At 41.8% G+C, this 27,319-nt stretch overlaps 2 protein-coding genes and 1 non-coding gene across 5 annotated transcripts; 2 read left to right on the top strand and 1 right to left on the bottom strand.

The window, feature by feature from the left end:
* Nucleotides 1-1,052: 1,052 nt before the first annotated feature.
* Nucleotides 1,053-14,035, top strand: LOC128454811 (homer protein homolog 3). The gene is made up of 10 exons (XM_053438363.1): nucleotides 1,053-1,075; nucleotides 4,243-4,399; nucleotides 6,008-6,139; nucleotides 6,264-6,368; nucleotides 7,065-7,073; nucleotides 7,303-7,436; nucleotides 9,906-10,062; nucleotides 12,499-12,606; nucleotides 12,729-12,809; nucleotides 12,910-14,035. Exons 1-10 carry the CDS (start codon nucleotides 1,053-1,055, stop codon nucleotides 13,093-13,095), a joined length of 1,092 nt encoding a protein of 363 aa, XP_053294338.1. The 3' UTR covers nucleotides 13,096-14,035.
* Nucleotides 14,036-16,875: 2,840 nt separating this feature from the next.
* trnan-guu (transfer RNA asparagine (anticodon GUU)) lies at nucleotides 16,876-16,949 on the top strand. The gene has a single exon. It is a non-coding gene; the product is annotated as a tRNA-Asn (tRNA).
* Nucleotides 16,950-18,205: 1,256 nt separating this feature from the next.
* Nucleotides 18,206-25,589, bottom strand: LOC128454552 (ceramide synthase 2). Of its 3 annotated transcripts, none has more exons than XM_053437972.1 (11): nucleotides 25,452-25,582; nucleotides 24,623-24,793; nucleotides 23,367-23,484; nucleotides 22,546-22,664; nucleotides 22,287-22,344; nucleotides 22,068-22,118; nucleotides 21,088-21,180; nucleotides 20,472-20,600; nucleotides 19,736-19,845; nucleotides 19,182-19,335; nucleotides 18,206-19,071 (listed from the first exon to the last, which is right to left on the bottom strand). In XM_053437972.1, the coding sequence occupies exons 2-11, from the start codon at nucleotides 24,787-24,789 to the stop codon at nucleotides 18,847-18,849; spliced, it is 1,224 nt and encodes a 407-aa protein (XP_053293947.1). In that variant the 5' UTR covers nucleotides 24,790-24,793; nucleotides 25,452-25,582; the 3' UTR covers nucleotides 18,206-18,846. The 3 variants fall into 3 exon arrangements, with proteins under 3 accessions (XP_053293947.1, XP_053293948.1, XP_053293949.1); XM_053437973.1 differs by having other exon boundaries at nucleotides 24,623-24,790; nucleotides 25,452-25,581; XM_053437974.1 differs by lacking the exon at nucleotides 24,623-24,793 and having other exon boundaries at nucleotides 25,452-25,589.
* Between the last annotated feature and the right edge of the window lie 1,730 nt (nucleotides 25,590-27,319).

Raw genomic sequence — 27,319 nt, 5'->3', positions numbered from 1 at the left:
GAAAGAAGAAAAACAAAGTGATTATGTGCAATTTTCCTCCCTCATATTTTTCTTATCTGTAAAATGGTATTATTACGTCTCTGAGCCTGTAACTCAAACCATGAGAGGTTTTAAAGTTACAGCTCCATGGATACAAGACAACAACAGGTTTTATCTCTAAGAATATATTCCCTCTCTTCCACTTTCCACAGGACAGAACTGTGACTTCAGTTGTACAAATGTCTGCTGATCTAGATGTCAGTCTGTTGCAGCTATAGGCTCTGTCTGAGCTGTAGGATGACACTGGATCAGTCTTTTTAGGTCATGCCTTCTCCTCTGGGACGATGTTTTCATTAAGCCGGGGAGGTGGCAGCCCCTCGCAGACCTATAAGATCCGGTCCTGCGGTCAATGCACACATGCACTAGGAGGCTGGTTGGCTGCGGGCAGACTGACACAGCTCCCCCCGCTCCTCCTCCGCCTCCTGCTGCTGTAGCGGCTGCTCGGAGCCTCTGGAGCCAGCAGGTGGTACTCGACCGTCGGCTGTGTCCCGCTGTTGAACGCGATCAGGCGGCTGGATGAGGAGCTGAGGAGGCTCATAGAGAGAGGGAGAGAGAAGGAGCTGTACCAGGAGGAAAGACAAAGAGAAGAGGGAGGAAGGAGCAGCTGTTGCGTCTCTTCTCTCCGGGATGGACACAGCCGGGACCGCGGTCATCCAGGTCAGCCGCTCAGCCTCCCCCTCCGCCGGGCTGTGACTCTCCGGCGGACCCCGGTCACCGGCGGGACAGCGTCGACACTTGGCCGCCTGCAGGAGCCTATGCGCGGCTGTTGGCTGTGAACTCCTCCGGAGCGAAGCGTCTGCAGCGTCACAGTGAACCAGCAGCTTCAGTGTGGAGTTACTGACGGATAACCGACTCAACAGGGTTCTAACACCGACATGGGGTGAGTTTGTCTGGGTCAGTGCGTTTAATTAGCTGATGTTTAACAGGGGAATCTTTTAATAACTATGATTTGTTGAGTTAGTTAATCAACTTTTTCTGTTTTTGTAGAAGAGAAGTCTCAGTCACCTTTTAAGATGTTTCCTCACCACAGAGAAAGGTAAGAACATTTAACAGATTTTTTTCTACATGTGACCTTGATATATAGTCAGGATTATTATTATAATCTTTATTGTATAATAATAAACTTGATCGATATAGCTCATTTTCAAAACAGTTTCAAGGGAAACTGTGAAAAAGCAAACAGTTATCATTTAAAAGCAAAATACAGAAATAAAATGTTACAGATGAAAAAAAAAGTTCAAGAAAGATCAAATGATACAACATCAAATGACTGAAATAGACCATTAGTTACTTACTGCTTTACAAGATGATAAAACAACAATAAAAGAGCATAAAATGAAGAGTATACCTCAAAAACTGCACTGTGCCACCCGACTCCACATTCACCTTTCAACAACTTTACTATCTAGATTTTAATACAAAGGAAACTTCTCTATTGTGATATGTATCGTAATTGTAGTAATGCTGCAATGCAGATTATGGAAACTGGTTTAGGGTCAGTCCTCTGATGCACACATGCACATCTGGAGCAACGTTCCGGTTTCTTCTTCACGTTTGTAATAGCACAGATTCTTCCTAATCCTTGCAGAATTTAATTAATGTTGATTATAGACTTTAATCTGATAAATTAACACCATTATTATTCTGTGAAACTATCAGAGTTTTCAAATTATTTCATCTGTAATTCCCGGTCATGACCATGCTGAGGATGTCAAGTCAAAGTCAAGTCAAAGCTTATTCTTATAGCAAGTTAAAAAAAAACCGCAGTGGACCAAAGTACTGAGGCTTAAAATAGGATAACAGATAAATATAGAAATACATATAAAAACAAAGAACAAATAACGTACATATTTGAGAATTTGAATATTGAACAATAGCAAATGAAACCAAGGTCTCAAATTGAAAGCCAGTGAGAAGAACTTGTGTTTTAAATGTTTGCAGGGTCTGATCCGTTCTGATATGAAGAGGTAAACTGTTCCAGAGATCAGGATTCTTTAACTGGAGCATAAATCTATGAAGCTGCTAAATCCTTTCAAATTAATGTACAACCTTCATGGTGATTTGTTCAATTTATTTGATAGAAAGTTAAACTTTCCGCATTTTTGTTTGTTTAGTTAGGACATATTTAACTTACATGAGTGTTAATCTGTAGTAGCACAGCTGTGAACTGCCGCAGCCTGTTGGATTGTCTGCTTACTGAAATCAGACCGCGTTGCACTGCTGCCTCCAACTGAAAGAAATAATACAAGCATCTCATCAGAAATCAGGGGGCGACTGGAGGAACTGGGTGAAGCAGATTGTGGATATTGTGGTTGGAATTAGTGGGGTTATTCATCCTGAAGTGTCGTCCAATCACTCTCAGGCTTTGTTAGACTTAGACACCCCCATAAGCCCTGGAGGCCACCTCCATCTGCTGAGGATGAAGGTCGGGCAACATTACATATTACATATCCTTGAGCTGACGCCTTTATCCAAAGCAACTTACAATAAGGACTCTGAAAACATCCTTGAGAAGTGATTGACTGCTGTCCTGTCACACACACACACACACATACACACACACACACACACACACACACACACACACACAAACGAAAGCAACATGAGTGCCTCAACAACTATTTTCACACACAGTAAGGAAACAAGTGTTGACAGATACACACACACTTGCAGCCTGTTAATCTCTGTTCCAACGTGTGGTCCTGACTATTTGAAACTCCTAACATTACCGTAGGGGGGTTGAAGGTTTGATTCCTGGTTGATCATGAGTGTCAGACAGCATACAGACGTATGGCCACTTCAGGTAATGAATGTGACGTGTGATCAAGGTGAGGTGTAATCCTGACATGAACCTAAAGTGGCCCATGTGGTAAAGGGTGACTATGGCCCAAATAGTACAAAACAAATTTGGTATGGGTTATTGCTGTGGCTTACTTGTGGCCCGGATCTGACAAAGAGGAGCATATCCCCCAAGTATGTGGGCCGGATGACAGTGTGGGCCAAATCTGGGCCAACACACGTTTGCCTTGTGGGATTGGCCCCTCTGTATAAACTGGGGACCCTTTATAGCCCCTGATTTAGAAATGTCTTGGATCCACCACTGCTGTTGTTATCAGACTGGAGTGCCGTCGAAATGCCACTGTTCATATCATATCATATCACAATCGCACTGTGCATGCACGAGGCCATATGATGTTCCTTTTTGTCACCATCTCCAGAAGACCTGCTCCTGGATTTGTGTGCCACTAACGGGGTCAGATATAAATGTACAGTGACTGGCCAAAAATCATACAGTTCTACAGGGAACAGCCACAGCAATTCACAATACACCATAGAAGAAGAAGAACAGGAAGAGGCCATTTAGAGTCTGTATGTGTTTGGACTGTGGTAGGAAGCCAGTGGGGCTGGAGAAAACCCAAGCAAACACGAGGAGAACATACATAATCCACAGAGAGAGACACTGGCCAAACTGGGATTCTAACCAGGATCCTTGTTCCTGTGAGGCTCCATTTAAATATCCACTGATCTATTAACATAATGAAGTTAATATTTGTTTTCTCTAATGAAAAAAATCTGTTTAAAGGTGACTGGAAGGATGGTGGATTTTTGGCACATATATTGATGTTAAATAAATAGGATTAACTATTTGACTTTCCATTCTGCACCATAATCAGGTGAAAACTTCAGCAGTGAGACTGGTTGCATTGTTAGATTAACACAAAGTGTGGGGATACACACTGGGGTAAATCTGCTTTCTGAACTCCATCTGGAGAGGAAGAAGGGAGTTAAAAGGAGATCTTTAGCAGTCTTGCTATTTAAACCACATGACTGTAAACCACCTCCCTGCACTGGAGACGTTGTTGCTTTATTTACCTTGTATCCAGGAGACATCCCTAACAAACACTGCCAGGAGAAGAGCAGAGGGCGGAGGGTGAACGACTGGGGAGAGGGTTCAGAGCTTTTAGTCCTCAGCGTCAGTCTCAGCCTGTATATGGCTGGTGAATGACGCAGGGAACAGTGAAGGAGAACGAGCCAAAGGACGAGTCCAACATTATCCTTGGATGAATGACACACAGAGATGTCTCATTATGAAAACCGTCAAGGATATACCTTTTAAGCAAAAGCAGGACACATAATGAGGATTTCACAATAACCTTTTCTTCTCATCATATCTCATCATATCTCCTGCGTCTCCTCCTCCAGGGAGCAGCCGATCTTCAGCGCCCGGGCCCATGTTTTCCAAATCGACCCCACCACCAAGAGGAACTGGATCCCCGCCAGCAAACATGCCGTCAGCGTGTCCTTCTTCTACGACGCCAACCGGAACGTCTACCGCATCATCAGCGTGGGCGGGACCAAGGTGAGAGGGAAAAAACGAAGCCCGAGTTTTCAAATAAACTCCAGATTTAGATCCATATCTAGACCCATATCTAGACCATTTGGTCACTCCGAAGTCACATGAAAAAGATGGATCTTTCATAATCAAACGCATATTTCTGAGGGATTTTCTCAAAGCTACACACTTTAAATCCAGCGAAGCTGACGGCCTTGGCACCAAAACAAGCTTTTCATCATTTGTGACAAAAGCCGAAGGTAAAAAAAAAAATCATAAAACCTGAGAAATATGCAACAAAGCCAAAGCACAGTGGGTGTCAACAACTCAGCAGGCCTGGGGATATAGATTATGAGGAACAGGCCCCGTCAAGCAGTGGAGTGGATGGAGGGAGGGGGGGGTCTATCTGATCTCTTCTTAGCACCTCTGGTCTGACCCACATTTCTGCCTCCCCGCAGGCAGCGCGGGGGGGCGGCTGGTCGCTCAGCAGCCCAATCCTGCCAGGGCTGGTGTCTGCCTCCAGAATAATCTTCACTGCTGCCGCCACCGTCCAACATGTTATGTCAAAGCGTGGAAATGCAGACCGCCGGGTTCACGTAATCAGTTGTTGGACGGGAGTGAAGGAGGAAAACGCCTCCTCCTAAGCTCCCACTGCCCTGCAATTCTGGGGTTTTAAATCAGTCCCATTATTGTAACCCTGGAGATGACGTAAAAAGGTTTATAAATAGGTCTGTTCTAATATTTTTCTCATGTGCTCAGGGGGGAGAGAGGTGGCTTCATCCACTTCCCTGAGAATGAGGCGATGAACCTGCCGGATGCGCTCTGTGTCTCTTGGGCACAAATACCATTTTAAGTTGCCCTCTGCTCTCACACTGAACAATAAGAGCTGGTGGTCTGGCAAAGCTTTGGATTTGGATCATGTTCAAAACATTCTTTAAAGAACAAACACGTCTCGAGGGAGAACGCGCTTGTCTGAACATCTGATTGTCAGGAATCCCAGTGGAGAAATAATATTTCACATATGTCTCAATGAGCAGATGTTTCCTGTGTTCTTTACATCTGCAGCAAACATGTGAAACGTGGACTTCTTTCAGGCTAGACAGGATTCAGTAAATGCAAAAACCAGATAGTGATGCAAAATTTATTTTAAATAAAGTGACGTTTTAATTTAATTTATTCAATTCAAGGTATTGATGGACAAAATATATGCTTTCTGGATTTAAACATTTGATATGTTAAATAGAAAATATGCCGGTCAGAACTGTATTTAAAAAATATCACACAAGTTTTGTTCCTAGGTGATCTATTTCTTTATCTTTATACTTCTTTTGCTTTCCTGCACAAGACTTGAAAATGAAAAAGAATACAGTGTGTGAGATGCCCCCCCTATGAATTTGGGATAAAAAAGATTAAAGAAGGAAAATACATGAGTGTTACCTCTCTCTGACCCTCTCACTCCAAGGATCATTTTAATCTGTAGGGAAAAACAATCAAACACCATAGATCTGCTTATTCATGCTTCAACTTGTGTGTTTTTTTGTGTTTGCTGCGGAACTCCCAGAATCCTCTGTTTCATTCACATGCTGTGAATCTACTTTATGAGTATGATCACTGATGTCACCTCTGCATCTGCAGGCAATCATCAACTGCACCATTACACCCAGCATGACGTTCACCAAGACATCCCAGAAGTTTGGGCAGTGGGCTGACAGCAGAGCCAACACTGTGTATGGTCTGGGTTTCGCTACAGAGCAACAGCTGCACCAGGTAAAGAATACAACAGAAGTGAAAAACACTCTGCAAATAATAATGTAATGTATTCTGTGCATCTCCTGTGGATAATTTCTGCATTATTGTCAAGTTTCTTATCTCTTGTCCTGTTTTGGAAAAGTTCTCCGATAAGTTTAAGGAGGTGAAAGATGCAGCTCGGCTCTCTCGTGAAAAGTCGCAGGATAAAGAACTGGCCCACACAGCACTGACCATCGCTGCTCCTCAGGTGAGGCAACTAAAGCTTTCAGAAAAGACAGCGTGAACGTGAAAGTAGAGCAAGCCTCCGCAGGTCTCCGGCAGAAAGTTTGAATGTCATGAATTATCCAGCAATGCAATTTTTTTAAGGGGCATTTGAGGATAGAGGAGACACCAAGTTTGGATGCAGGCACCTGTGTGATTCTGCAGCGGCTCAGCTCTCAGTGATTGAATCAAATCAGGGGACGGAGGGAAAGGAAAGAGAGGCATAAGAGACACGAGCTGGGTCACTCGTCTCGGAGGGAAGTGAAAGTGAGGGAAAACTAGGACACCTCATCCGCACACCCTCCCCCCGCTGCTGCCGACAAGCCTCCAGCACACTAATAATAAAAACGTAGTCAACGTGAGGCTCCTCTGATCAATAGAGACTAATTTCCCATCAGTTACGTCCGCCTGGTCATGAAGAACAGGCCCATTTCCTTTAAATTCTACAGCCGAGCAGATTCCAAGTGTCTCTCACGTCTGTATCGATTAAATGAACACATCACAGGAGCCAGAGCTGCAGAACATCGCCAACTGCGTCATCCATTTTGTACGTGACTCTCGCTAAGCATCAGTGTGCTGTGTAACTTATGACACAGCCCCGTGTCATGGTCATAATGTATGTTGTGCCTTGTGTTGACATGTTTCTTTGTCTGTTCTTCTTCCTCATGGACTTGCTCTGTAGTTCTCACAGGTGAGTCTCTCCCGCTTGTTTGAACGTGTGAATCCTGTAAAGTCGTTTAAAGAACACGTGATGAAATTGGAAGATAGAAAATAGGAAGCATTTTTTTAAATAGTTCTGTTTTACAAGTTTATTTTTGTGTATTTTTATTCTAAAAGTAGGTTAGTAGTGAAAAACACATTTGGCGTTGAGCTTCACTGATCTGCTGTCAGGAGTGTACATTTACTGACGTGTCCCTCAGGACCTCGCGGACGAACTCCAGTCTCCACCTGTGATGTGTGTGAACGGACCCGAGGACAAACTGTTCCGCAGCCAGAGCGCCGACATCACCCTGTCCTCTGAGAAAGAGCGTATCAAAAAGATGCTCTCTGAAGGGTAACAGAGTTCACACACACACACACACACACACACACACACACACACACACACACACACACACACACACACACACACAGACCTTTTTTGGAGTCTAATCTCAACTTCTGTTTGAACACTTTGAGTAAATGTCTGAATTCCCTTTTCTTTTCTTTTTTAATCCTCAACTCCTTGTTTCTGACTCTTCTGCGGAGTTCAAACTCGACGGCTGATGTAAAAACTAATGAAAAGTTTTAAGGTCACGGCTTCATCCCTCGCCAACAAACCTGCATCTCACAGTTTTCATCAGCGGATGCAGTTGAACCAGTTGTCATGCAGACGGCTCAGTTGCCGTCACATGACCGAGTTATGGAACCAGTTGTGATAGTGATAAACAACAGGTGATAACCGTCTCTGTGACAACTGAATTAATCCCCAATGACACTGACAGCTCCAGTTAATCTTCAGAAAATCAGCTGTGTGCTAAAATAGAATTGTAATTTATTTTACAGTGTAATATCATTGGATGAATAATTTAACATTTGGATAATACTTTCATTCCTTTCCTTGGAGACAGAAAAATCGGATTGATACGGTTGTGCACTAAATATGAAGTGTGGAATAAGCTTTAAATCTAATTGTACTGATATATTTTGCTGCAGTAATTTAGAAAACTGTACAAACTGGAGTTTATTGAGAGTATTTGACCTCAGTAAATTGAGAACTGGATAAACTCCATGTAGGTTTTTCATTATTTCATGTGATCGATAATATTGATTGCACTCGAGCAGGTAATCTGTAGACGTTGGCTTCAGTCCTCCCAGCAGTGTTCAGAAAATCTAAATGGTTTAAATGATATGTTGTTCATTAGAGTTTACACGTGTTCGCTGGTTCTGCTTATTAAGCTTTTTTGGAAACGAAGAGGCCATTGTTGAGGGGGAGGTGACTTCACGTGAGGCTTCTGAGCCCTTGGAGCCCTTGGAGCCCTTGGAGCCCTTGGAGCCTCCCGTAATGCTTCTTCATCTCACAGTTCAATTTTGCAAAACAGACAGCTGCTTCTGAATGGTTGCCATGGTAAACTGTTGCCATGCAACAACCTCAAGCTTTCAAGATGGATAGGAACACGGTGAAGACGAAGAGGATGAGAGATGAAGAGCGTCTGATCTTCTCTGCAGATTACACAAAACTTAATGGAAATTGATGACATTTAACAATCTCTTGTGTGCATTGAAGAATCAACGATGTTTAAGTGCAGCTAAAAACTGAGAAGAGGATCATTTTACTGTCTTTATGTGAATGAATGACGCATTTTATTTTATTTAAATTAAAATGTTGATATGAGCTGTGCTCATTAATCAAAATACTATAAATGATCTAGAGTTAGCAGTTTAAGCTAACTTCCATCTGTTGTCCCTGACCAGTTTATACAAGGCAACCTGAAATCAAATATAATGACATATCTTATATATTTACTATTATCTATGGATATTTTATATCGGGACTTAATACATTATATACACAGTCCCAGGTTAGATCAGCCTTAAGCCGCACAGATATATGGAGTTTTTTATGCTCACAACATTTTTATGTGGAACCACGTTCAGCAGGACTGAATGTAAAAAATGTATCTGAAGAACTACACAAAAGACGCTTAACAAGCACAACCTCTGTCTTCTTATTTGTTCTGTGAAGCTAACGAATGTCACATTATACTTATACTCATTATACATTTAACTTTCATATTCAGTCTCTAATAAAGACGACTTCCCTCCAGGATCATAGGATTACTGTGAGAAGTGTTTAGTCTTGTTTGTGCATTTTCATTTGAATTTGTCTTTGTTACAAGTCTGTCAGTCTAGGGCTGTAAGTCTTGGCTGTAGTTGTGCTGTTGTAGATTGTAGTCCATGTTAAAGTCTCTATTAAAGTGTTATAGTGACTTGGGGGTAGTGCCGGGGTTTCATTATGTTCCAAAGTTTAAGCAGCAGGAAACTTTTGCTTTTCAAATATCCGGTCTCATGTTGCTCCAGTGGGTTGTCTATTCAACAAGATCATGACTCAGCTGACTTTTCAAAAAGGCAACATCAAACAGACAAGATGTGGCAGATTTCATTCCAGCCAAAAACAGCACAAACATTGTCAGTGAAGAAAACCAGTTAAATTAATCTCTGTAGTTTGGATTAGACACGTGACTACCACATTAAGTGGTTTACAGTTCAGATAGTGGACAATAGTACTTAGTATATAAAGTATAGAACTAACTGTCTATAAGCAAAAACATTAATTCCTGACGGTGAAACAAAATAGTTGACAAAACTGTTTCCCCTCCAGGTCAATTATGAATGATAAAAAATATAGCCCTTAAAAGACTTCTTATCTATCTTGCCTTTATATATAATTCCATGCCACATATGCCATATAAGGCTTATTATACGTATCACGTCAAGTACATCACTGGTTTACAGTTTTGTGTTGATGTTTTTTTTTCCCCAGGTCTATTTGTGAGATGAACCTGGAGGCTGAGCTCTTCACTCTGCAGGACAGCAACTCCAAGCTGGTGGCAGCTTTGCACGAGGCTAATGCTAACGTGGAGCAGTGGAAGAAGCAGCTGGCGGCGTATCAGGAGGAGACGGAGCGGCTGCGAGAACAGGTGAGCCTCTGCTGCAGAGGACGCTCTGTTTCAGTGTGTTCACCCTGAAGACTGAATTAGCCCTCGTTAAACAGGCTTCTTAGAAACTTTGCCCTTAGAGCTGAGTATTTCATGAATTAAAGAGACTATTTAAAGCAACACTACGTGACTTGGCTGAGCAGCCGTGCCCTCTGCAGCCACTCGCTATAATCAATTCTTTTGGGATCCGTGTCCGAGCGATTAAGTGGTTTTCCTGTTGAGGAAAAGAACAAAGCCTAAGTGGAGTCCAACACAGAACTGAGAGGCAACTACACAGTGGATATTACCCATGATCCCCGGTTTCCTGCACCAGAAGAGCTGCCGATATAACAATTACTGTGTTAAGAATTATTTATATTTTATCTTCCTCAGGTGAATATCTAGGATAAACACAATAAACTGATCTATTGTTGTGCATTAATCTTGAGCTTGCTGATGGGTCTGATTCTGGTGATTTAATCTGCAACTATCAGTCAATTACTCAGGAGATTGTACCCAAACACCAAAGTTACATAGAGTAGAAACAGACTTTCAGGTGGCACCATTCTCCCTATTCCAAGTCAGTGAACCTTCAAACTAATTTTGCAGCTGGTATTTTAAGGTAAAAAGGTTCGACAGTGTTGCTTTAGCTGTTTATAGCAGCAGTTCTGATTGTACAAAAAGTCTGAGGCACAGTTTGTCAGTGAGACATTAATTTAAGCCGAAAAACATTCATGCATTGTTGATTAAAAGTAGTGGTTCTTTTGGGCTCCATGTGCAGCCAAGTCCTTGTTTATTCTGCAGGAACTTGCAGAGCTGAAGGTTTAGGTCAGATCTTATGATCAGTGCTGGAGCTGTTCCAAGAACAGACACTCAGTTTGTTGATGGAGGAAAGTTTCTCTCAAACCAGAGCAAGGTGAGGCTGACAGGACTGGGTCTGTCACTCTGTTGCTCTCAGTAATGACAGCTCCCCTGGTTGTACTTTGGGTCGTCGCTTTCACACACTTCATTTCCTTGGTTTTCCTGCAGCAAGAAATAAAGGACAAGTTGCCCAGGCTGGTTGTACTCTTCATCATTCAGTGACATGAGTTGTGCTGCAGGCGTTTCTCCTGCCAAGCTTTAATCGAGGCGTTCTCTGCTGGCTGAAGTCGTTCACTATAGAATGCATGTACAGCAATGTCACATTTCACCACAGGGGAGTTTGGTCTAAATACACAGAGCCTCAGGAGGATTTTTACTATTGAATTACCTTTCAGGTTCCAGTGGAGGCTGATTCCTCCAGGAACGATCCTGCCTCAGGCTGACAATTACAAACCTCTCTGATTCAACGCTTTAAGAGCTTGATCCCTTTCCATTATAGCCCGACTTCACAGTATCGATTACTGCTTTGTAATTCTCAAGCACTGGATTTTACTTTAGTATTTCACCCCAGTGATTGTTTTAGTCTGAATGAATTCATACAAGTCAGATCTATGTTTCCTTTTAGGCTATAAGATCTTGTTCCCTGTGTCTGATGAAGGGGACCAGGTGGCTGAAAATGGTTCATGTCTCGGGGGTGGTGTGAGAGGAAGAGGGGTTTGTAGGACAGCAATATCCTACTTTCAATGCCCCAGTTAGGCAGAAATGAAAAATTACCAGAGGGAGCTGGCATCCGCTCGCTTCTCTTTTTTTCTTCTTCCTCTTCTTTTTTCTGCTTCTAGTCTCAACCATACATGGTTGAAAATGACCTGTCTCCGTCAGACACAGGGGGGGGGGGGGGGGGGGGGGGGGTGGAGGAGACCTGCTGTTTCTGTCTTGGTCACTGCAGTGAGGACGTCTCTCCTGTCAGTATGATAATGGTCTCCAGTCGGCCTGTTGATAGATCCTTGCTGTGGAGCAAGTCGCAGTCAATGGAAATATGAGTCATGACGAGCAGAGAAAGCACATCGGGCTGAACACTTTCATAAAGTCATTCAGAAAGAGCAATGTGTTTTTTGGATTAGAACATGAATACAATGTTGTGCAGACTAGTTTTAATAATATGACTGAATATAAAGAATTGTTGAATATTATATTAATATAATGCTATTAAACACGTTTATTACAGCCAGATTTTACCTTCAGCACAGATTTACACACTGTAAATCATTTAAAGGCTAATTAAATTCAACATAAGACTAAGATATGGGTTAATACGAGCCAGGTTTATTTGTAAATGTATGGTAACGATTTATTTTAAACTTGCTTCACGTTAAAGTAATTTAATGCGAAAATATCAAACAGAAAGGAAAGAGAAACAGATTTGAATAGAAGCAAAACAGATGACTGTTTTATGAGAGAAACAATTTCAGGTTGTTAAGGAACTACTGTTGATAAGAAATAATAATCCGATTGTGTGTGTGTGTGTGTGTGTGTGTGTGTGTGTGTGTGTGTGTGCGTGCGTGTGTGTGTGGTCCGAAGGTGTCTGAACTGGAGACCCATGGGAGCCACGGCCCCAGTGACCTGCTGAAGGACGAGCTGACCCAGTCTCTAGAGGAGCTGGAGGCGCTGCTGAAAGCCAAAGATGAGGTTGGTTCCATTTTCACCTTCAGCTTCAGTCAGAGGTGGAACGATGTCATTTTAGTCCATCATTAATCATTAATGAATGATGCATCTACTCAAACTACTGTGAACCTTTCACTCTGTTGCAGGAGATCCACATCTTACAGAGCAAGAAGGCTGACTACCATGAAATGGAGCATGATAGAAATGAGGCCATGCACAGACTACGGGTACGAGCGTGATTATCACAACAGTGTGGCTTTCAGAAGTGTTGTGCACATTTGTTGAGTAGTGGAATTAAGTTGTTACATTTTCCTTGGGTCTCTGCAGGATATGGAGATGCGTAATTCAGATTTGGAGCGGCGCATCCAGAACACAGAGCAGAACCTGGGGAACTCTCTGGAGGATCGGGATCGCATGGACACTGAGATCCAGAGAGCCATAGAGATTCTGGACATCAAGATCTTTGACCTTAACGACCTCCGCCAGAGCCTGGTCAAACTCATTGACAAATAAGAAAGAAAGAAAACACAAATCCATCAGAGAGCATGAAAGAGGAGACTGAGTAAAAATATGTGTTGGCAGCAGCTAGTAAAGGAAATAAGATGGAGCTGGTCCCTGTCCTCTTCAAGCACAAGAACCACCTCGGCTGCAGGAAGGCCACTCCACATGTGCGTGGCGGCGATGGCTGCGCTGTGCTCACAAACACACTGCCGGTGTTGGCCTTTTAGCAGCGGCCTATACACCGTATTGCTTGTCCGATTCGCTTTATGTCGCTTCAAGGTAAACATTCAGTGCAATAAAACCAACTTTAAGGTAAGTGCTTAACACTGCTAGACATTTACTATTGAGAACTGGTGCTTGTAGTTTTTCATGTTTTTTTTTTTTTTTCAAGAATGACTTTTGTATTTAAAAAGAAACACACAAACAGCCATGCAGTGTCAATATGAACGATAAGAGGCCTTGCTTTTCTTTTCTTTTTTTCACTGACGGGAAAATTTAACATGAGTCAAGGAGAAATAAATAAAACAGCGCACAAGACAAAAGTACTTTGAAGAGATTTACCTGTTTAAGAACCTGCATTCAACATAGTAAATTAACATTGAGTTTGATTTGTGCAGAGATAAACTTGTGTGTCGTCTTGTCGTTGCCTGTGCGTACTGTAGCAGCTACAATGTTGTGTCGGTGAAAGACAGAGAGGTTTCCTAAGTAATGACGTACATAAAAAAATCTGATATAGTTGTGTTAACACTGTTCAATATAACAGGGGAGGCATGGACACACAACTTGAACTTGGATCTGAATATTGACACCAAAGATCAAATGTTAAAAGCAGTCGTTGGCAGCAGCTTGTCTCTCAGCACATCTTTGTTTAAACTTGAGAGGAACCTTTAGATATAAAGTAAGTTACAGAAACTCTTAGGTAAATGTTAGTATATGATGTATAATGCAATTAGAATAATATATCAAATAACGCTACAGTGGTTAACGAGCAAACATAAGAAATAAAAACCATCACTTAGATTAACAGATAAGTTTAACTGACATTTGCATCATCTCTCAACTTAACCAATTATTAATGATCGCTGCCCATCTGAATAAACACGTCGCTCTTAATGCTGTGACACATTCAAGGACACTTAGGAGACATCATTGGCCTTCTGTCGTTTTTCAGCACGTTACCTTTATCTGTGGACATCACCATTTGCCATAGGCCTTGAGAGTGTGGCTGTGCTGTGTGAAAAAAGACACTGTTTGTATTGTACAACATTGTCTGTATGCTGTTTGTATTAAATTATTGTTCAGGCCTTACTGTTCGGTTTAAGGACGATTGTGGACAGCAACGCCAGCTCTCTGAGCTTTGAACGACGGTTTGGAAATAAAAACAAAGGACACAGTCACTCTATCATCTGAATGTGTTTTTTTTCACCAACATGTGCCTAATGAATTTTTATTCCAACAATAAAAGTAATATGAATCCTCAGAGCGATTAAATGACATTGATGTGTATTAACCTTGATTTTCTAGGAGCATTGGAGAGACAGTGATTCAGTGACAGAGACTTCAAATTCTATTGTAGAAACTTCAGCACAATTGTTGCGTTTGCTTTGTTTATTATATTTGCATTGTAAGGTCAGATTGTGATGGGTAGGTTGTCGGTTCGATCCCCGTGGACGCAGCATGATAAATGTGGGTGGGAATAGGTAATTCCTGCACTTAAAATGCAGCAAAGCATTGATTCCTCAAACTGAATCCTCTTTAAATAGTCCAAATTGTCAATATACAAGAGGCCTACATCACACCGTGCAGCTCAATATAATCGATAGTTTGAACTAGATGTCCTGTTCGCTGGCAGCTACACATGAACATGCAGAAAGTGTCTTTGGATCACTGGTCTAATTTCACATGATTTGATGCAGATGCACAAAGCAGGTTCATATTCTGAAGATTGAACTGAACATTTCTTGCTTGTCAAAATGTTTTTTTATAGACATCACTAGAATGTCATCTCATGACATAGAGCCACATGGCCATCTCTAAGTCATGAGATGACATTCTAGAGAGAATAATGGTTTAGTGAGAGCCTCACTGACACACTGCTTAGATTCAAATTAGAGAAATTAAAACAAATTAGAGCCTGTGCGGTAGAGATTAGCGGATGGATTTGCGGTAACAAGGGCCCACCAATATATTCGCTCAACCAATCCCGAGTCTGTCTAAACCGTGAATCATGACTTCACCTGTTTTTATAGCATCTAATAACTAATAAACCAGTGAAATAAACAAGTAAATACACAATTAAAACCAAACTTACCCGGAAACATGAGCACCGGTGTGATGAGAACTACCTCAAATGACTGAATGATGGGCATCACATGTTTTAGTCTGTTATCATAAAAATAAAATGAAAAGAGAAAATGAAAAGAAGAAAATCTCCCTCTCACTGGCAGGAGGAGATTTAGTATTTGAAGTATGTTGTTGCCACAGAAACAAGCTTGAAGTTACACCTTCCTCTCTGAGAATGAGTTTGTCTCACTCATAAAACAGTGTGACACCTTTGTGCAGACCATCTTGTCGCAGTTGTACTTTTGAGCCAGCGGTCCCCGGCCAGCAGGGTGTGGTCCCACAAGGTTTTATATAATATATCATTTTATCAATATTTTCTCATTTATTACATTTTATTTTTCGACCTTTTGAATAACAGACTCACAATGTTTGGCGGATTTACACAACATATATTATACTTTACGTACTTTACGAGAATGAGACACTTACAACATTTATTTAAAAGGCTTTATAAGATAGTTAGATATAAATCTGATCTAAAGAGAAAGCTGGACTTTACTCTTTATGAAGCAGTTGGAATAATGGCACTGAGACAGTTTATAAGTGATGAAGTAACTCTGGGATTGGTGCTCTTAGAGCATAGTGTTCGATTATAACATGTTACATTTTCCTACAGATAAAAGTACAGATAAGTGTCACAGCAGCTATTTGTATTTTCCCATCTGGTTAACTCTATGACAGTATAACAGTCTGACAGTCAAAGGAGTCAGAGCTCCTGCAACTTGCTACTGACGCAGATCCTGTACTTGTGATAGTAAGTCACTTCCTCATGCTTAGAACTAACTGCCACATTTCACTGTTATCAGCAGGGATTTTTAAATGACAAATAACAACAAAATTGAGCTAATAAGGGTTCAAATGTTATACAGCCATGGGTAGGTTGATCACATTTGTATACAGCCCAAAAATAATAAATAGATACTATTGCAACTATAAATGACTTTCCACTGAAATGAGTGCATTTTCCTACATAAACCAACATAAATTGTTTTATAAGTTATAAAATGTTCACTGGAACCTGATGATGTGATTGTTTTGTTTTTTGTCTGCTCCACTGAGCCATCTGCATAGAAATGGAGACATGTTGTAGATCTCCTGGCACAGAAGAACCAATGTGTTCAAATAATAAGTAAACCAAGCTAAATTTAGAATGAGTCACCACTGTAATCATGTAAAAAGAACAATAATAAAAAAGAGTAAAGTCCCTGCGTTGACCCGAACCACCAACCGTTCAGTTTACGGCCGAGCCGCTTCACCTTGCGCGGCCAGGATGGTCTCTCCGAGCTCCAACCTCTTCAGTCAATCGTGGTGCTCACTATTATACATGAGATTGAGGGTAGACCTATCGTTCATCACGGGATTACATCCGACGGCGTTAACACTACTTCACAGCTTGACTCATTCGTAACACATATAATTACAGTTTTCCTCATTTGTGCTTCCGCGAACGTCTCTGTGGCGCAATCGGTTAGCGCGTTCGGCTGTTAACCGAAAGGTTGGTGGTTCGAGTCCACCCAGGGACGAGCCGCATTTTTCGTTTACCGCCGTCCCTTTTCTTTTTGGTTTATTATCACGATTGAAATCAGCGTCGTTATTGGCGTCATGCACTGATGTCATTGATCCGGTCTCACGGTGGAGAGCGAGGATTTAGTCTTTAGTTTCTATGGTTTAGACCAGAGGTCTTCAACCGGAGGTACTGAGTGTTGTATGTTTGTATGTTTTAAATGGCAGTGGCACGGCCACCCTGTGCCTTTTGCATGTTTAAAATAAAAACAATAATATATGAACCTGTGTATTATTTGAATAGCTTAGTATTGAATGCACAATAACAGTTAGCTATGTTTATACATGGCACTAGGCCCAGTTTAACATAAAACACAATTTTGTACAGTAGGGGTCCCTGCTCCATCTCTCCAACAGTTTGGAGGCCTTTGCCTGAGAAACGTTGCAGACCCCTGGTCTAGACACGATCCTGCGCGAACATCACACTTTTCCAGATGTGCTACATGTATGATGTAGGTGTGTTGTCTGCATGTACACACGATTTCAAGAGGACACCTAGACACAATACGCGATATAGTATTTACAGATGGGTTTGGCCGGCAATCACGTGGATCGCCAGTGTGGTAGTGCTCCCTTGTGGCAGTGACGACACACAACAGGTGTTATAAAGCTACAATGTAAAAACAATGTGAGTTTAAATTAAAGAGAAACATTACAAGTTAGCGATTACCAAAATGAGGTATTTATGTTTACAAAGACTGACGTCACCCAGACTGAACAGCTCCTGTTCAGACGAAGTTTAACACGATCCGTATTTAACGTGACACTTAAAATGGTTGTTAATCACAAAATACTAGAAAGTAAACCATTAAAAACATTACACAATTAAAGCTTGTGGTTTGAAATGGGCACAATAAACTATGTACCATTAACGTGTATACACAACTTGTTAACCGAAGTACAGAACTTGTGGGTTCACCGCTATCTCATCAACTCTAAAATTATATTATATTGGGTAAACCAAACGAGTTAGAAAGAAAGCACCCTGCCTATGGATGGAACAACCACCAGATGGCGCTGTGATACAGGAGTTTCACTGACTACACATTTATTTCCATTTTCATCATGAGGAATGTTGAGTTTCATATAAACGTTATTCTTTATAAAGAGATCTTGCTCGAAATGTTGTCATTATAAAGGGTAAACCTTTAGTTTATAGGTGTGAATGGTCCCAAACCCGAAAACATGGGGAATACAGCAGAAAACTACACTGAACCACATATTATAACAGTTTTATTGTTTTAAACGACAACCAGAAACAGACAAAGAATTTTAAGCATTTCGACGTCTACCATAAATGTTGATTTTTAGATATTTTAAAACTTTAAATAAAATCTTCTATCTAAGCTGTAAGTTTTTTGCAAACAGTTTTTTGTTTTGTTTTGTGAACTTTGCTGTATGAAAAATCATGTAAAAAATTCTGCAGTGTCAGGTACAATGAGCATCATCAGTTGGCACTGAACAGAGACTTTAAAAGAATCATGTCGTCAGTGTTACTACCACTGAACTCTGACTTGAGTCGTCCCAGCAGCAGCAGCCGCAGCCCCAGTGGGATCTTGAGTCCTGTCAGCAGAGGTGCAGCAGAAACAGCCGGGGCCCATCACCCAGTCGCTGCTGAATCAAACATGTCCTCTGCTTTGTCAGCACTTTTACAAAGATGAACAGTTAAACTCTCACCCATGTCCACATCTAATGACACTCTTAATTAAAAGTGAAACACGGCCCCATCTGCGTGTCCGACTTGTCCTGTCCAGTGTGATGACTCATATTCATGTTATGTCGTTCGATTTATAAACCACAAGGCCGTTGTAACCTTGAGATGGAGAGAACAGGGCGAAAAGTAAAAAGGTTGAGTCTCTACTGAGCTTTGCGCATCCTGTCGACTGCCGATGCTCTGTGGTTGGTCAAGTTATTCAGGACACAGCTGTTGGTCAGCATAGACAGCTTCGAGTTCAGGGCGTCTTTACTTCTCTCCCAGCAATAATCTCCCCCGTGCTCAGCGGTGTCCTCTCCTCCCTTATCCTCCTCCTCTACTTCTTCATCGACCTCACTCTCGTCATCACTGCGCTCATCTTTGTCCATCTGAGGGCGTGACCAGATACCAGAGGTTTTATTGTTTATAACAAAGCTGAGGATCCAGTGTAAATACTGAAAGTTCGATCTAAATAAGAAATGGCCTCTCTGATTCTCACCTTGCCTTTCAGGAACTTGTAGACCATGCGTAAGATTAATCCAGCCCAGAAGATGTGGAGAAGCTGCAGCACCATCAGCAGGATGTTGAAAAAGTAGTAGCCGACAAAGGGCTGGAAGGTCTCCATGGACAGCACCAGGGTGGTGTGGATGAGTCTGTGAGTGGGCAAATAATTACAGTCAACTGGAAAAAGTTTTTAGGACTATAGTCAGTAATGTAGAAGATCCTGTTCACACCTGGTATTAACATGTGTCCTGAATGTGTCTCCCAATCGTGATAGGATCCTTCATATGTGGCCCGGGACCCATTTGCCTCCTCACAGAAAATGGAATTTGGCCCACACCCCCTCTGAAGGTGGTCTGAGAGTTCAGATCTCAGGATGCATTCAGGAGGGGGTGCGTTCAGACCTCCACTCAGTGCTGAGCACAATGTGATGGGATTACTCAGGATGGATTTTAGTACCAGGTCGGAACATTGTCTAAAAGTCCTCCATGCTGCATTTAAGAAAGTTGTATACGCCTCTTAAAATGAACACCTCAGGAGAGAGGAACTTACTTGCTGGGGAAAATCACCAGTCGAGTCACAAGGAAGACCACAGCAAACACAACAAACAGAGCGTCACACGTTCTCCTCCAGCCTGTGCCGTAGTTGAACATCTTGGCGGACTGCAAAGATATAGATAATAGACTTCTTAGAATAAACAATGCAAACTGTGTGAGGTGACATGTTCACATTAGTGATGACAGGGGACTCAGATAATGGATAAACACGAACAAATTTACATTTAATAAGGGGGGGGAGCATGTTTGGTTATACTGAATATAGAACAGGGCTAACTACATTTAGTCTCTGTGTTGATTCCTTCCACATGTACAGTGTAGTTCAAATATAACCACAATTTGTACTGTTTTTTGTTTTGTTCAGGTTAACAAAGGTCCCCTGAGGAGCTTGTAGAGATCAGGACTCAGTCACAGGACCTGCCTGCTCAAGTAAGTTCACTTCCCTGCAGGCGACGACACAGATCTCAGGCTGGATACTAAGTTTCTAAGAAGAGCCCGGAGCGCGGTGTGAACCTCTGAGTGCAGACAGTCAGCTCCTCTCTCTGTGGTGAGGCTGCACGGAGGCAGAAGGCTGGCCAAAGAGGGGATGAATCCATGGTGACTTGTTCTGAAGAGACTAATTATATTTGTGACGTCCACTCTGCCTGTTGAGCTGCGGCTCTAGTCTCACATGACTCGCACCTTTTTGGATCCAGCTACAGTTTAAAAAAAAGAATTTGGGGGGGGGTTACCTCCAGCAGGATGTCAGAGAGGTCGTGAAGCGCTATGACCAACGTGCCGATGCGGATGTAGTTGGCACAGTAGGAGAAGGTGAGCAGGAAGATGGTGGCCAAATGGTGCATCACCTGTTCTTTAAAATCCTGGCAAATCAAACGTAGAAACACTCAACAACACAAAGGCTCTGTCACACGTGGTGTTAACATCTGTCCTCAGACATCCCATCATAGGTGGACAGCTCTAGGTCTGTCAGTTCAGACCTGGCATTAGGACGTCAGCGGAAAAGTAGATCCTTCCTGTGGCCCAGGATGCATTTGCACTCACACTAAAAGAAAGAGAGTGGTGGCACTGTGGTACAGTGGTTACTCCAGCTCCCTCCCACAGCCCAAAGACATGCAGGCTGGTGTTAGGTTAATTGGAGACTCTAAATTGACTGTAGGTCTGAGATCAGTCCGCCTACCGCCCATTGTCGGCTAGAATTGGGTTTTCAACTTTACCCAGAGCTGCCCACTTGTGATCAGATCACTGAGACGGATGTTAACACCACAACCACCTTGATATGTAAACAGTCATTTGAAGTTCTCTTTAACTTCTAATCAATAATTCACAAAATACCAAAGAGGTCCTCACCTTCCTCTTGACGTCAACAGAGATCCGCAGCAGCAGAGAGCCATAAAACCCCAGCTCCATCATGTAGTACCAGTAATGAGCTCTCTCCACAGGCTGTGGAGGACGCATATTTAAAAATCACACAGGTGGAGGAGGTAAGATTTATGACCTATAATGAAGCATGCCACCAGGTGGCGATCAAGACACTTTGGCTTCACTTTTGGGGAGCAGTCATGACATCCATTTTTATATGCAGTTTGTGAGAGGCATCTATGATACCAGTGTGTGGTATTTGTCACGTCTTTATCAGAGCTTATTAAATGCTGCAGGCGTCCCAGTGGCTTAATGGACAAGGCACTGTCCTCCAAAGCCAGCTTTTAGAGTTCAAATCCCATCTGCACTAAGTAACATGGCACAGAACTACTAAAATAAATATTTTTCCTGATATTTTAATACACCAGGCAATTTATTGTTTGAGACCATACTTAGCAGATAATTCATAATAAAAGCAATTATTAGTTGCAGCACTAAGATAAAGTTTTATTTATATAGCTACAATAATAAAAATACAATATTATTTGTAACAACCTGGAGCTGTGGCAGAAGTCTAATCTAACTCATTCCTTCTTTATCATGACATTCCTGATCATGGGCCTCTATCAGTGCCTTATTAGATCTATTACCTAGAAAATAATTAAACTAGCGTAAACAGGGGAAACCTTCCTCTCTGTGATGTGAATGCGGAAACTGGTGCGGTTTAATTTCCTCTTAACAACCAACTTGATCTGTTTCCTTCAAGGTCAGATTTCACTGAGACAAATATTATATATATGTAGAGAACACAGTTAACCACTTCCACATATTTAACACAAAGCTTTCCTCATTGTTGGACCTGAACATAAATTCAGACCTGTTCACTTACCTGGTGAGAAATAAAGAACATTCGGAGAAACTATTCTAACAGAACAAACTCTGTGACACGAGGTAAGTAATATATTCACCTGTAATGGATACTGTCTCCAACATTCCCTGAGGTCCCACAACCAGGGTTTCTATTGAGAAAAGACAATTCAAACAGAAACCTTTACCAGAGAGAAGGTCGACTATAACTTTAATGTTTGAATTATACTCATCAGCTTTAATGCACTTACAATTAATGCATTTTTATCATAATATTGTGGTTCTATGGTATTGCTGTAACACTTTTTCTTTTCACTCACATGAATCAAGCTGGTGAATGCAGCCGTGAAGGAAATGAGGTAGAAGAAGAATCTCCAGCTGCAAAATAACACATGAGATCAGAAACTCTCAACACTGGAATGAAAAACACTTCAATGTGTCTAATCTTCTGCCGACTTTCAAACTTCACTGGGTTCATGAGGATCTACTTTTTCTGTCTGGGTTTTGCAGCGGGTGTTCTTGAGGGGAACTGATCTGTGAACTAAAGAACTTGATGGGCTGTTGAGAGACGGCACTTACGCAGCTTCGCCGAACTTCTTGGTTTGACTCGGCCGGTCTTGGTTCCTGCGATGGTGGAACCAGGTCTCAATCTGTCTCTGGGTTTTGCCGCAGAGCTTCATCAAACCAACGATTTCACTCTGAAACAACAACAACAATGAAGGGAGAGAGAGATTCTTTCATCAAAATCAAAAATTCTCTCAACTTCCCCATCCACAACTATGACACATGATGCATGAGAGTGTAAGCAGCATTTTACAGTTGTCGCTGGTTGGGGCAGACCCTCAAAACGGTCACAAGATAATTCTAGGGGTTTGAGAGATGATTAATGGTGGAGGAGAGAAGAAAAACAAGATTATTTCATATAAATATGTATTCCTTTGTTTGACTTATTTTTTAAACCAACATTAAACTTGGATAACTAGTGCAGTGCTCTTTCTAAACAAGGATGCTCTTTTAAACTCTGCTGATCCTGTGGAGCTAATTTAGAATTATTCCTTGTTATTAGTGAGTCCTCCTCAAATAGCTCTACAAGTTACCAGGTGAAATGTCTCTTTGGTGGAACTGCCAAGTAATAACAGACATCTGATATGAGACAGGGGGCCACAACTAGGTGCTGCCTCGTTTTTAGCGGTCATATGACGAAATGAATGGGAACCACCTCATCTTTCAGCAGCACACTTCATTTTGTAATCTTATCATAGGTGTTTGACAAAGGATATTCTCCGGCACAGAAACTATTACGATAAATGTCAAAAAGTTACTTTCCACGGTTGCTGAAAAACATCCCCCAAAAGAACCTGAGCATGTTTGAGTGAGTGTGAGAGTCCTTTCAAACTCACCTGCGTCGGCTCTCTGCTCCTCTGGGTGTAAAACGACTCCAGCCTCGGGGAAGGGGCTGCAATCACCTGCAATCTATTCTTCACCCCCAAACATCTGCCCATTGGTGGGGCAACAAACCTTGGGGTGAGGAAAACAAAGAAGAGCTCACACGGATGAGGATTTAACACAAGCAGTGGGACAGTCATGGGGCCAGAGACTTATTGTATAAACAGTTTTAAGCCACAGGTAAACATTTGAGCTCATTCAGTGTGTGTTGATTTAGTGTCCTTGAGTCCTGGTGTGCAATCAGCATAATGAGAAAGTAATGTAAATATAATACAAACAGCATATTTGCAACTTATATTACGACAGTATATCATGTAATAGTTAAGATATGTCACATGTAGATACATTACTGTCCCGTGATATAAAATATACATCTTCAAATTTCTGACATACTTGGCTCCAAAACCTCAGAAGTCTTATGTTTTCTAAACTCAATATTATGGAAACAAGACTAAACAAAACAAAAACAAGCTTTCACAGGACAGAAAATGGGGTCATAGAAAACACCAGACTAAGGCAGTTAAAAGTAAGAATGTTACAATAGTTTAAATAGATTTAACAAACAATTTGATTGTGTCGCCTCTTCACTGGTGTGTGTGTGTGTGTGTGTGTGTGTGTGTGTGTGTGTGTGTGTGTGTGTGTGTGTGTGTGTGTGTGTGTGTGTGTGTGTGTGTGTGTGTGTGTGTGTGTGTGTGTGATTTAGGCTTATTGTGCTCTAAACAAGCCCACTGCTTTGAACTTAATCTTTTACTCTGGACTAAATTCTAAAATTAAGACCTGATGAAAGAATAAACTCTTCCATATGAGCAGGACTTGTTCTACAGCTATAATTGAAAGTATCTGTTGAAAATCCTCGTATCAGCACTCTCCTCCCTCTCTTTCTTTCTTTCTGCCGGGGTCTCTCTCCGTTCACGCCCCAAAGGATTTATTTTCCTGAAGATAACAATGCCTGCTCTGCCACCTGTTCACTGCCCCGCAGATCAGATCCTCTTACAAACACAACACCAACAGTACAGTTACTGGAGGATTTGTTGCCAGCCAGAAAATGCCGCATGAAATTTTGGGGCAAATTTGAATAATACTGGCCTTTTTCCTGTGTGATTAAATGCTCAGATAGTCGTGTTTGTACGTGGCCCCCTATGCCAGACCGACAATCTCCCCAGCACTTCACCCAGTTCTGCACAGAGTCCGTCATCAGGGGTGTCACTACCTCTCGAACGGGTAGCGCAGGGCAACAAAGCCCAGCGCCAGTGGCAGACCTAAGAGAAGGTCCAGGGGTCGGGGTCGGTCACAGTCCCCCAGCTGTTCCATGTCCTCCCAGGTCACACCTGGAGGGAGCCAGTATTCCTGCCTCCACAGGTCAGGCAGCAGGTCCATTCTGCTGTGGGTGGATGTGGAGGAGAAGAGGCGAGGAAGACAAATCAAGCATCTTGAAGATGATGTCTAAATCAGATATGTCCACATATCTGAACTTTCAGACCAATCAGATATGATTCATCCACAGTCTCTGGGAGGTATTTGTATTTGATGTAATTCGTATTAAGAAGGACAGCATAGTTTAAAACCTGCCACAGCAACCTGTCTCTGCCTCAACTACAAAAATACTAAATAAGAATAGTAATTATATCATTCATAGGTCACAGCAAATTGTATTGATATATATTGTTCTTTTGTTACAATGCTATTGATGAAGAGTGTATTGCGATACATGTAGATATTGTTTTATCGCCCAGCCCTATGTAAACAATACATTTAATTGATCATCTCTCAGCTACATAATGTAAATAAAGCCATAAAACAACCCTACATGTAGTTTACAAAGAAGTGAAAAGAGAGTTCCTAAAATAACTTTCAACTTCATTATAAACAGCACAGTAAAAACATGGACTCAAATAGAGAGAACCAAAAAAATCAAAGTCTTTAGGTTTTGTATTTTGACCACACTGAAAACAAATAGTTGAGAGCAGCTACAAAGTAGAAAGTAAATTCCAGTTTAAGGTAAACTATTTGAAGAAAAGAGCCACAGAGCATGAACCCACCTGTGTTCAGTGGAGCAACCCAACTGACCAGTCTCTAAATCACAAAAATAAAATCCTCTCTATTCGGTGGATTTCACTCTTGTTTTGTTGTGGACGAGCGTCAGTCCCGCTGCGTCCTGACGACGACTCCACACAAAAGTCGCTCAGGCATTCATCAAGTTAGACATGATGACCGGAAGCTGCGGTTACTCAAAATGATAGACTTTGTATATTGGGGTAGGAAAATGACGAAAACAAAATGCAAATAAAACGTTGATATAAATTATTATTCCTACACATAGAAACACGTTGATTTACTTTTCTGCACAGCCAATCCTCGGTAATACTACAGCTGACTACTTTATCGACCTTTATTTCGTCAACTTCCGGTGTTTGTCTGTCTCCGGCAGAATGATACAGCTTGATGGTTGAGCGGCCAATGAAAAACTAAGGGCGTCACCTGTATAGACAAAGCTACAGACATTAACCGAATCATACACCGATTCAGGCTGAATTAAGAGCAACATCAAAAGAGAAGGATTTTCAAATAGAGGTAAAGTGTAGGGGCAGCAACAGAGAAGCCATGAATATGGAGAGTTGTGTTTGAAAGCAGTTACAAAGGCCTTTACTATCCAGTCAGGACTAACTTCTCCATAATCATATTCAAATAGAAGCCTTGATTTATATCCGTTGAAACTCTACAGCATCACCAGGTCTGGTTTGAGCAGCATGTGGTGGATTATTGTGAGTAATAAGGTCATCAAACTTAATGGAGATGGGCAACTAACACTGAGTTTATGAGCCTTCTATACTTTTATCTGTTATTATGCGATTAATCCTTTAGCATTTCCTGCTATATAATTCCTGCAGCCACATTGGCTAACATACTTACATACTTGCTTCAAACTTAACTTCTTACATTCATAAGTTATACTTTATTGCCTCTGACAAAGAGGTCACGTTTCCACTATAGTTCAATTCCTTAACTGAACTTCCCAAGGTTTTTGGGGCCTTAGCAGATGTGTGCACTCTACTTTACTGAGATCCATTCTGGCAGTAAACACAGGATATTTGATGCTTCTTTATCATCAGAGTATCTCATTACATTTCCTCAAACTCTATTGTAGGTTATACGGCAGTGGAAACTTCTCCTGCACACGCTAAGAACATATACATCGTCAAGGACAACTCCAGGACGTCCTAGTTTGAAGTGAGTGTGTGCACAGCCTGCTATTGAACTCACAAAACCAGGCCCTGGACAAATATGTGTGTACACATCATCCTCTGTGTCAGACTGCATTGACACAAACTCTAATGTCACAAATGCACCACACCATCAGAGAGACACACTTGCACCTACATCCAACAAAAAACCCCAGACGGGCACACTGATCCTCTTCGGCCCATCCTCCTCTTCAGCCACCAATCTCAGCTGATAGTATTGTCATGGGGGGAGATAGCATGCTGTCGGCTGATAGCATCACCACTGTTATGCAGATGAGCAGCTCTTTCTCTCCGTCATGCACATCGGTCAGGAGACTCAGGACTCAAGTGTAGGTGTATTATTGACTCATATATATGTTCAATGTGGGATTTTTGTGTTGAAAGGACTTTGTGTACTGGTGCGCTGCAGAGCGACTATGCAAATATGATTTGCATGTGCCTCGATGTGGGCTATTTGTGGGTTTGTGGGTTTGTGTGTATGAGGGAGAGAGAGAGTGAGGGGGGGGGGGATTGTTCTTTGACTCCTGAAAATTAGTTTGTGCACATTCATGGAGGTATTTGGATTCTATACACACCTGCCTAGTGACACATAGACGCCATACGCCAGCAAGACCAAACATGAAATTTAACCTATATCACAACTGAGCCTGCATCACTTGCTCTTA

The sequence above is a fragment of the Pleuronectes platessa genome, chromosome 13 (genome assembly GCF_947347685.1).
Source record: "Pleuronectes platessa chromosome 13, fPlePla1.1, whole genome shotgun sequence".
Classification (NCBI taxonomy): domain Eukaryota; kingdom Metazoa; phylum Chordata; class Actinopteri; order Pleuronectiformes; family Pleuronectidae; genus Pleuronectes; species Pleuronectes platessa.
The sequence above is the reverse complement of the archived record's forward strand: the minus strand, read 5'-3'. Positions and strand labels throughout refer to the sequence as shown.

Bases quoted from the DNA above. Each gene is read 5' to 3' on its own strand.
- LOC128454811 (XM_053438363.1), top strand. From the start codon at position 1,053: ATGTTTCCTCACCACAGAGAAAG. The intron at 4,400-6,007 runs GTGAGAGGGAAA...CTGCATCTGCAG, and splicing joins TCAGCGTGGGCGGGACCAAG to GCAATCATCAACTGCACCAT. The intron at 12,607-12,728 runs GTTGGTTCCATT...ACTCTGTTGCAG, and splicing joins TGCTGAAAGCCAAAGATGAG to GAGATCCACATCTTACAGAG.
- LOC128454552 (XM_053437972.1), bottom strand. From the start codon at position 24,789: ATGGACCTGCTGCCTGACCTGTGGAGGCAGGAATACTGGCTCCCTCCA. The intron at 21,181-22,067 runs GTGAATATATTA...CGTCCTCCACAG, and splicing joins GGAGACAGTATCCATTACAG to CCTGTGGAGAGAGCTCATTA. The intron at 19,336-19,735 runs GTAAGTTCCTCT...GCCCACTCACAG, and splicing joins CTGGTGATTTTCCCCAGCAA to ACTCATCCACACCACCCTGG.